At 33.0% G+C, this 10,247-nt stretch overlaps 1 protein-coding gene across 3 annotated transcripts; it reads right to left on the reverse strand.

The window, feature by feature from the left end:
- On the reverse strand, positions 1–7,238 carry LOC125814201 (uncharacterized protein At5g64816-like). Of its 3 annotated transcripts, XM_049493657.1 has the most exons (3): positions 7,202–7,219; positions 2,689–2,775; positions 1–493 (listed from the first exon to the last, which is right to left on the reverse strand). In XM_049493657.1, exon 3 carries the CDS (start codon positions 436–438, stop codon positions 52–54), a length of 387 nt encoding a protein of 128 aa, XP_049349614.1. In that variant the 5' UTR covers positions 439–493; positions 2,689–2,775; positions 7,202–7,219; the 3' UTR covers positions 1–51. The 3 variants fall into 3 exon arrangements, with proteins under 3 accessions (XP_049349614.1, XP_049349615.1, XP_049349613.1); XM_049493658.1 differs by lacking the exon at positions 2,689–2,775 and having other exon boundaries at positions 1–447; positions 7,202–7,238; XM_049493656.1 differs by lacking the exon at positions 7,202–7,219 and having other exon boundaries at positions 2,689–2,835.
- Between the last annotated feature and the right edge of the window lie 3,009 nt (positions 7,239–10,247).

Genomic DNA, 10,247 nt, shown 5'->3' on the forward strand with positions numbered 1-10,247 from the left:
AATAGACCAGAATTGTTGAAATGATAGAAGCAAAATGTTGAGAGCAATGTGCTAAGAAGACACTACAGAAGATTGTGAGAGCCTAAGACACTCACTTTGACACCTCTTAAGACAGATATCATTCCAGTTAGGTACTTGGTGCTGATTAACACAAACAGTTCGAGCACACGCATCAGCACAAGCATCGAGTTCAGAAACACCACAAACAGTAACACAAGTATAGGGTGTCGGGTCTTTAGAAAATGCACCAACCTTCTTGAGCATCCTGTTTGAAGTACACACTCTTTCACAAACAAAGATATCATCGGAGTTCTTTTCACGACCTCTGGCCCTGTTTAACCTCTCCTCCTCATCTCTCCTTTTTTTCGTCCTGAAAGCTTGCCCTGCCATTACAGCTGGCACAGCAGCTCCTAGTACAGACCACCACCATTCCACCATTATTGCTACCTGAAGAGTATTCAGCCTTCAAGGCTTCGACCTTTTCCTTGACTATCTGTGATTAGACACACACACGTAAAATAAGAATTAGAAGAACAACAAAATGTAAAACAAAATAAAGATTCATGCAACAAATGCATCCAAATATCTAACATGATCAATATCTTTTGGCTCAACCTGAAATTAGGATGTGTTCAAGAAAGATGGGGAAGTGTACGTGGGTTCCTCCCATGGTTTTAGCTCAACTGAATAACACGAACATATCATTTATGCCCATTTTTAGATAACCATCACTTATGCTCCCCCTTACCATTGATTCGTATCATTTGCACAATTGATTGCACAACCTTTTAATGAAAAAGAAGGCAGAAGAAAAGGAAAACATACATTTGCCTTCTTTTTGTTCCTGGTGGTGACATGAGTTTCTAAAGTGGAAGTTGGCTGCTGTGAAAGCCTGTCTAGACCACCATTCATCTCTTGTCTAGCAAGTGATGTGGACTATATCAAAGTTTCGGAAGGTAGGTTGTACGCACACCTTAGCCTTATCTTTGTGTGGTAGAGAAGTTCTTTCCGATAGACCCTATCTTACTTTCCTTTTTAGACCATTTCAAAAAGAATGTTACTTTCTATATTTAGTAATTCTTTACATCCAACATCCTACATTTCATATTCAAGACCACAAGATTCAAAGCTCTTTTTGGTACATCATACACGTCTTTTGTTTAGGACCACAAGATTCAAAAGTCTTCTTTATTTTTTTAAACTTCGTGCCGAGTCAAATTAAGACACAAAAATTGACCGGAGGGAGAGTATTTATTAACCTCTCCCTTTTTTTCTCACTATGGGGTAGGGAGGAGGCCTAGAAGATTCACCATCTTCATGACACGTCTAGTTCCCGGAAAAGGGACAGGACGTCCAACACAGACAAAAAATATAAACATCTCCATGACCATATAAGTCTTCAACTTCTGATACCCTTGTGAAGTCACAGGCATTAGATAGCCTATATGATTATGTACCCACAGGTTGAAGCTGGAAATTACCACAGGAGACCAGAGCTTCTAACAAAAGCAAATAAAGCTAAGTCATTTTTTTCCATTTGTCTAATTTGAAGTTAAGTTACCATATACCTGTGCTAGAGGCGAGGTACACACCAAGTTGGCTCAAACACCACCACTACTTATGAAAATAAAAATAGGACCTATAGCATTCCTCTGGAAGACTAAAATTTGTCTAATGAGCAATCGCTTGATCTTTGAAATAGTAAGAAACTCGAACACATTTGGCCTACCAAGAAGAATGCTCTGAAACAAATCATACTAATTCCATTCTTGACCAAATTGTACCATCCAGTTGCTTGAAGGCGCAGTGAATCATATCAGTCCATTTGTTCTTTCTTTCTCTATCCGAATCCTTCTGTTAATTTGATGGCAAGCATCTTGTTCAAGAAAACACCCAGTAGGGTGTGCTGGTCATGAGTTTGCTTAAGCAACATGAGTTAGATCCACGCCCACTATGGGCGTGTTAGCAATTAAATCGATGATAAGCATCTTGTTCAAAGTGGTAAAATAGTGTTTTTTTTGGAAATGAGCCAGCTCTAGATAGACTAAGAAAGTTGCTGGCAGGTTTCCAGCATAGACTGATGCAAGGTTTTGGTAATGGGCGCCTTTAATTTGAAGTATCTATATACAGGGGCAGAGGTAGAGTTTCGACTCTGAACCCAATAGCCTTCGTGTAAACCGTGTATTTATCCTAAGAATTTCATTTAATATGCACAAAATATCAAATTAAAACCCAATAACTCAATTGGGCTAAAATTTTGAACCCATACACTTCCAATTATGTATCCATTTCTGTATAAATACACACAACGGAATAATTTTCAAGAACATATACTAGTCTTAAGTTCGCAGTCCCTGCCACAAAGGGAGTAGAATGGGTGCTTTGTGTTCTATACCACTGACTTAAAAGTTTAGAGCTTGGTTCTTTACAATGAATGAAGAAGTGCTCATCAAACACCTTCCAAGTGTTAAAACACATAGCATATCAGATGCAAAAAAGATTAAAAAATTTCAACAGCAGGACAAAATATGTGCAAATGGGTGTCATAAAACATCAAGAACATGTCAAATTGAGAGAATTTCTCCATATTATACAGGAAACAAAATCTTCATATAATCAAAGGGGATAGAGAAGCAACCCACGTACTGCAAAATAAACAATTTATCAGCTAAGGAGGGGAGAAAATACCTTGATTTTCTCTCCTTTATCAGCCGTGACAAGTGACAATCAGTGAGTTTATAGTAGCTCTATGTGTACAAAAATGGAAAAACAGGCCTGTTAGAAACAAGAAAAGGACAGCCCTTTTAATAGGTTCAAAATAGTTCTTTAAGTATCATTTGAGCAGTTTTAGTCTTTTATTAAGTTTGTTACAAAAATAATTTTTGGTCTCCTTCGAAGATTTATGAATCTCTAATTGTTAAATTTTAATCAAAATTGTGACTATTTAACTTTAACCAGAAATGGTAAATTTTTCCATCAAAAATTTTAAAACCGCAACATAAAAAACTACATCAATATAATATAGGTGTCTTTTGTTGATTGCTTTTTGGTGTAAACTAATTTTTGATCTTGATGCAGATGATATTTGCACAACTTCTTATTTCGGATGTAGCTTAGTGCAAATATTTTATACAATATATTATTTACCCATCAAAGAAAAAATTACATCATATGAAGAAAAAAGAAAAAACAACAGAATTGCACCTCAAAGTTGCACCAAACTCTTGAAACATGTTGAAGAAAATAACATAAACTAAAAAAATGTACCACCAATTGTGAATTTATATTAGATATTTTCTATTTTCAGAATTTCAATAATTCAAGTTGATAAATATGTATTTCAGAGAGACCGAAAATGCTTACTCTTGCTACACTGAAATGGCCAAAACTATAGCAATGATTTTTAAGGGATCATTTAAATCTATCACCAAGGATAATGGATCATTTTCTCTTCAAGATACTCAGAGGCTGCGAAAATGAATAATTATTCTTGCTTTAGAATTTTTTTTATCTGTGGGCTCCCTTTTTAAAAAAAATTAAAATAAACCAAGTCGTTGGGCTACCCGACGACTTGTGATTTAATGTTTATCTTGCGAGTCGTTGGACAAGGCAACGACTTGGTCCCATTTACTTATATATATTTTTAAAAATGTTGTGACGTTAGCAAGGTTAATGATTTGATCAAATTATAAATTTTCGGTCAAATTTCAATTAAAATAATTCTATCTATATCATAGATATCCATATTCTCTATAATAAAGTTTTATCATAATATGTTCACACCGCAAAATATAAATTTAGCCATAACTAACTAGATCATAATTAATTTATCATATTTATTACACATGATTTTTGTTTTTTTATGAATTTCAAATGTTTAGATGAGATCGTCTTATATATTCAACAAGACATTTATTAACGACCAAGTCTTTTCTTGAATTTCCCTTTTCATTAGCAATAATTACAACTTTGTAAGTAAATCTAATTGAGATCGATGTAAACTTAGCAAGACATACAATGTCCACTATAGAACCTATGAAGATGGAACTCATTTCACTATTCTCCACTTCGTAGGATTTTTTGTGAAAGGTATAAAACGTTTTCATTTACATTTTTCCTCCTTTTTTATGAACTTTAGAAATGAAAATATGTGTGTATATAGTTTTTTGCTCTCAAAATCGTCAAGTTTAATTAAATATTTGTGTTTTTTTTAATCATGCCAATGAAAAACATTTCAAAATGAATTTATCTATGAATGCCATCAACAATGTTCAGGGTAATCATATTTTATTGTATAAAATCTTTATGAGATGTGGAATTAATGTAGGCAAATTAATCAACAACATAAGGATTTTTATACAATAGAAAAATGAAGACTAGATTAATTTAAAGGCTAATGTTGATTAATTTACCTTGAACAATATTGTTAGCACCCGCAGATAAACTCATTTTCGAATGATTTTTGTTGGTATGATAAAAAGTCACAATTATTTGATTAAAATTGATGATTTTGAGGTAAGAACTATTTTTACACATTTCATTTCTAAAGTTCATAAAAAAAAAAAGGAAGGAGGAAAATGTAAATGAAAACACCGCATACTATTCATAAAAAACACTATGGAATAGAGAAAAGCGAAATGAGTTACATCTTCACAAATTTTATAATGCACACTATGTGTCTAGTTAAGATTACAACGATTTCAATTAGATTACTTATAGAGTTATAGTTTTAATATTGCTAATAAGTAGGCTAATTTAAGAAAAGGCTTAGTCACTAATAAATGTCATGTTTGAATATATAAGCAGATCTCATCTAAACATTTGAAATTCATAACAAACCAAAAGTCATGTAATAGATATGATAAATTAATTATGATCTCTAGCCAATTATGGCTCAATTTAGATGTTGTGGTGTGAACATATTAAGACAATACTTGATTAATAGCAAATTTGGGTATTTAAGATATAAGAAGTATATAAAATTATTCTAATTGAAATTTGATTGAAGATTTAAAATTTGACCAAATCTTTGACCTTGCAAACGATACACAAGATTTTAAAATGTATACATAAGTAAATGAGCCAAGTTGTTGCCATTCCCAATGACTCGCAAGATAAAAATTAAATAGTAAGTCATCGGGTAGCGAACGACTTGGTTTAGAAAAAAATAATTCAAAAGGGTGGGGCCCGTAGACCAAACATGTTTGGTGTGGACCGTCTGCCCCTTTGTTTGTCGTTGGCAAAACATGAGACACATGTTTTTAGGCTCTGTACTCGTTATTTTTACTATGAGTACTTTTCTATTTTCAATATTTTCATCATAGTTTTTTTTTTAACTCTTGTATTCTTTTCAAACAAATTCTGAAATTTCTATTGAATACAACCTCACTATCCCATATAAGTAAGGGTAAGGTTGGCATACACCCGAATTATACTGGTATGTTGTTGATGATGACTTCATTTTCTTAGAAATAAGGCCAAACACATAAGCAAAACACTCAAACTTGACCTCAGTTATAATTTTAACTCAAGCTTGTTCCAGTAAGAACCTTTCAACCCTCATCAAAATGTATCACTTGGGTCACTTTTGACTAACTAGTATAGAAAATAGTCATAGAAAACATTTTCCTTCATAATGGACACCCCCTTAATCAGTGGTTTCACACCTTTCGTATGAAAAGAAAGCAAACAGAAGGGAAAATGTACATTTGCCTTCTTTTTGTTTCACCGGTGGTGACACGAGTCTCTACCGTGGAAGCCGGTAGCAGAATGGATGGCCACCGTGAAAGTCTCTCTAGCCATTATACTAGACTCAACCAACTTAGATATCACGAAGATAAGGAAATTGGGTGCAACAACGAGTAATAACCATTGGTATTGTTGAAGCAACTAGTCTGCTATGCTACCTATTGTTCCATCATTATCATACAAAATAGCAATCATATTGGCCAGATGAATTTGAGTAATTCTTGCAAATGACTACCAATTTTCTACTCTGATGATAAAGTAAGCTCCGCACAGAACATAATGTTCCTATTGCACCAGTCCTACTAGCTAGCTACTTGCATGCCCTTCAACACTTTGTTCTTGTAAAACACTAACTACCCTGTCCACCCTTATACGCAAGCAGGATCTGTTATAAAGAGGGTTCCACTAAAAGCAACTTGCAACTTATGGAACTAAAATCTTAAAATTTGCAACAAACCAATCCAAAAAATGACTTTTACTTTCTAACACATCATCATAAACATGAGGATGTCCTTCTCATCCTCTGAAATTGATGCAAAACTTCAGCTTACAAAAGATTTGTTGCTGCAATCTTCACAGCAGTCTTTCTAAGTATCTCACTTACAATGTCTTTTCCACCCCAGTCAAACAAAAAATTGCGCCAAGTTTTCCCGATGAATGAGACTTACTTCAACCTTTCCTTGCCATATATCTCTAAGCCAGCATTGAGCAAACAATAGACTAAGTTGCATTCATTCTTAATGAACTCTTTGGGCTTCTTATAAGAATGTGACTATTCCTTTTTTCAGGTACTACTAAATCGACGAATAAGATAGCAAGAGAGTAACAATAACAATACTAAAATGGAACTAGACAACGCTCAACCTACTAACCTTCTACCCTAAGCCTCGACCTCTTTTACCTTCCTATCTTGTTTAAACTGTGTATTTATCTAAAGAAATTCATTCTGTATGTCCAAATTATCAAATTAGAACACAATAACTCAAAAGGGCTAAATTTTGAAACCCATTATTTTCAATTCTGTCTCTGTTACTAGTCTTAAGTTCACATTCCCTACCACAAAAGGAGTAATGACACTGGTTGTATTCTGTACCACTCACTTAAAATTCTGGATTCACATCTGCTCTCAGAGACTCAGCATAGTGTACTAGATTAATCGATAAATAAGAACAACTGCTAAAGCTTCAAACCTTAACAATGGCTGAACAAGGGTTCATCAAACACCTTCCAAGTGTTAAACACACATAGCATATCAGATGCAAAAAAAATTAAATTTTTTCAACAGCATGAAAAAATATGTGCAAATGGGTGTCATAAAACATCAAGAACATGTCAAATTGAGAGAGTTTTTCCATATTATTCAAGAAACGAAACCTTCATATACTCAAAGGGGATACAGAAACAACCATATACTGCAAAATTAAACAATTTATTAGCTAAAAAGTGAACATACCTTGATTTTATCTCCTTTATCAGCCGTCACAAGTGATAATCAGCAAGTTTGTAGTAGCTCTGAGTGTGTAACTTTTTGTAAAACCTTTTGTTCTCTGCAACAAAAAATGGAAAAGGGTGTATTAGAAACAAGAAAACGACAATCCCGTTTGGTGTTTAAAAAATAACAAAAGTAGTCCCATATGTTTTGGTTTAGATTCAAAATAGTCCTTTTAAAGTATCACTTAAGCAATTATAGTCTTTTTTCTAAATTTTAGTCCATGTGTCGAATATTTACCAAAAAATATTTAATCATAATCATTATAAATTTTAATACAAAATCCAAAATCACAATGTAAAGAAATTATATCATATGCAAAAATAACATAAATTGAACCTCAAAAATTGTATTAGTCTTTTCAAATATATATATTTTTAAAAATATATAAAAACGTATTTTTAAATACAAATTTTCGTTATATATTTTTTATGTTCATATCAACATTAATCATGTGGAGTTTGTGGAAAAGAAGAAATCACATCAGGCATAGAGGTCAAACTAATTTTAAAAGACTGGTATAACAAGTGGTAAAGAACAGTTAGCTAATAGTAATGGTGAAAAAAATCAGGTTTCGAGGTAATTGAAAAGTCGTGATATGAAATGATGAAAATACTAGAAACTTATAAATCTAGGATTTATCATCATATGGTCCAGTGGAAGTTTCCAGAAGAAGATCAATTAAAGTGCAAATAAAGAGAATCAAGGTGAAAGAGCCTATAATTTATGTTGTAGAGACAATAATGGAGACCTAGTTCATGCGTAAGCTAGGGGATTTGGTATTGATACAAACATAGAAGCAGATGCTAGAGTAATACAAGCAGCCTTAAAAGTCAGTGCAAGAAAAGGATGACAAAACCTAGTGATAGAAATTGATTCATTGACTCTAAAAAAACATCATTTAAAGAAGTTGGAGAATTTCATGGAAAATAGCAGAGTTAATGAAAGACATGATGAGCGAGGTACAATAACAAAATGTTAAAACAAAGCACAGATTCAGGAGGGCAAACAAATAGCAAATTATTTAGCAAATTTAGTTATTAATCATACAGACATACTTGAATTTAAACATTATGAAGTTACCAAAAGCAGAAAACGCATCATTAATACTAAGAAAACACATATTTCAAGCATCGAAATAAAACAAAGAGAATAATCATATGAAAATTCAAAAGTTAGGATATAAACAAGAAAGGACGGGAAACAACAAACATATTTACATAAGATCACATCCTCAAAAAGGGATTGTTACAACTGTTTTAAGAAAAAGTTTTTGCTAATCTATGTTAACACGCAAAAACTTTCATTGAAAAGTCAGGTTAGTGTCATCTTTAACATTCAAGCACGGAGATCAGCACGGAATTCAAGCAAAATTAGCAAGAAGCATGAAATCAACTGAGACACTACAAAAATGAGTTAGATCTAAATGGAAGAAGAAACATAAGCAAAAAGGAAAAAGACAAACATGTGTAGTCGCACTCCGAACTCCTGACGGCTACCTTTATGAACTTCACGCATTGATGAACAACATATTACCGCCTAATAAAAAGCAGAGAAAGGTCAAATGACAACGAATCGACATATAAATAGGAAAAAAAGAAGGAATAACGATTACCTCTCAATAGTGAATGCTCATGTGTGAGCTGTAAAAGTTGGAGAAGGATAAGAACAAGGTGGAAATAGTTCCACAAGAGGCGACGGCGAAATGTAAGGTTTTGGTGACTGCCGCAAAGAAGCATCTTGAAGACAAGAGTGAAAAGGGAAATGAGAAAGAGACGGACATTGTTAGGTTACTTTCATTGTTATATATAGAGGGTTCGGTGTGGGCTGGACTCTTTTTCTCAGATTTTCTTATTTGTTTTTGTTGAGATTTTGGGCCGATTGGTTAGACTGATAAATATCTTTGAATAAAACAACCAATGGTCCACCCAATTTTTTTTAAAAATAAAAATAAATTATATTTAATCAAAACCATTATAAATTTCCATACGAAATCCAAAAAATATCACAATGTAATCATTTGCAAAAATAGTATAAGTTGAACATCAAAAAGTTGTATTAGTTTTTTAAAATATACACCATGCAAATCATAGTTTAAGTTATCGCCGTTGATTTGGAGTCATGCAAAGCAGCTTGAAGTTTCAGAGACTAAAATGAGCTCCTGACGTTCGAAGTTATCAATTTCTGTTTATTTTTTGCTAGGCTTAGTCTTTATATATTATTCAAAGACAACTTGTACTTATCTCGTATTCGTAAAAGCCTTGTACTCTTATTTTTGATTAGATGCTTAATTACTAACGGATGCCTTGGGATGGTTCCTTGTATTGTAGTTTTATTGATGACTCTTTCTTTGCATCTTTATAAGCTTTATGCTTTTTGTTGTTGACTTCAGCTTGATGTTCCGTTATTTATGGTTCGAGGCTAAGAATTTGGCTTACCTACTAGTGGAATTTAGTAGGTGCCATCATGATCTGAGAAATCAGACTGTGACAATTTGATATCATAAAAAAAAGAAAAAAAAGCTACAAAAGATGTACTTTCAAATGCAAATTTTCTTTAGATATTTCCTATTTTCATAATTTAAAAATATATAATTAAAGTAAAGAAATATTTTGAGGAGACAAAAACAATTTATTTTTGATAAACTCAAATAAGCAAAATTATACGGGCAATACTTTAAGTCTTTAATAACTTCATCTATATCATATGCAAAAATAATAAAAATCGAACATAAAAAAGTTGTATCAGTCTCTTGATTGAGGGGTTTATCATTAGTAAACCCCTTATCACGACCCAATTCCTCGAGTCATGATGACACCTACTATAACCCACCAGTAGGTAAGCCAACCCGTATCCCGGAACAACAAGTAATGGGTCTGAGGGCAGAAACTAAACAAGAGTAGGCAAAATTTAAGATAATAATATAAACAGGCGGAAGCAAACCAACATATATACAAATAAAGGTCCCTCCCAGAACCTGGAAGTCACTAGTACAGAGCTACTAACAAAA

This window comes from Solanum verrucosum, unplaced genomic scaffold (genome assembly GCF_900185275.1).
Source record: "Solanum verrucosum unplaced genomic scaffold, falcon-dt-bn FXZP01000230.1, whole genome shotgun sequence".
Classification (NCBI taxonomy): Eukaryota; Viridiplantae; Streptophyta; class Magnoliopsida; order Solanales; family Solanaceae; genus Solanum; species Solanum verrucosum.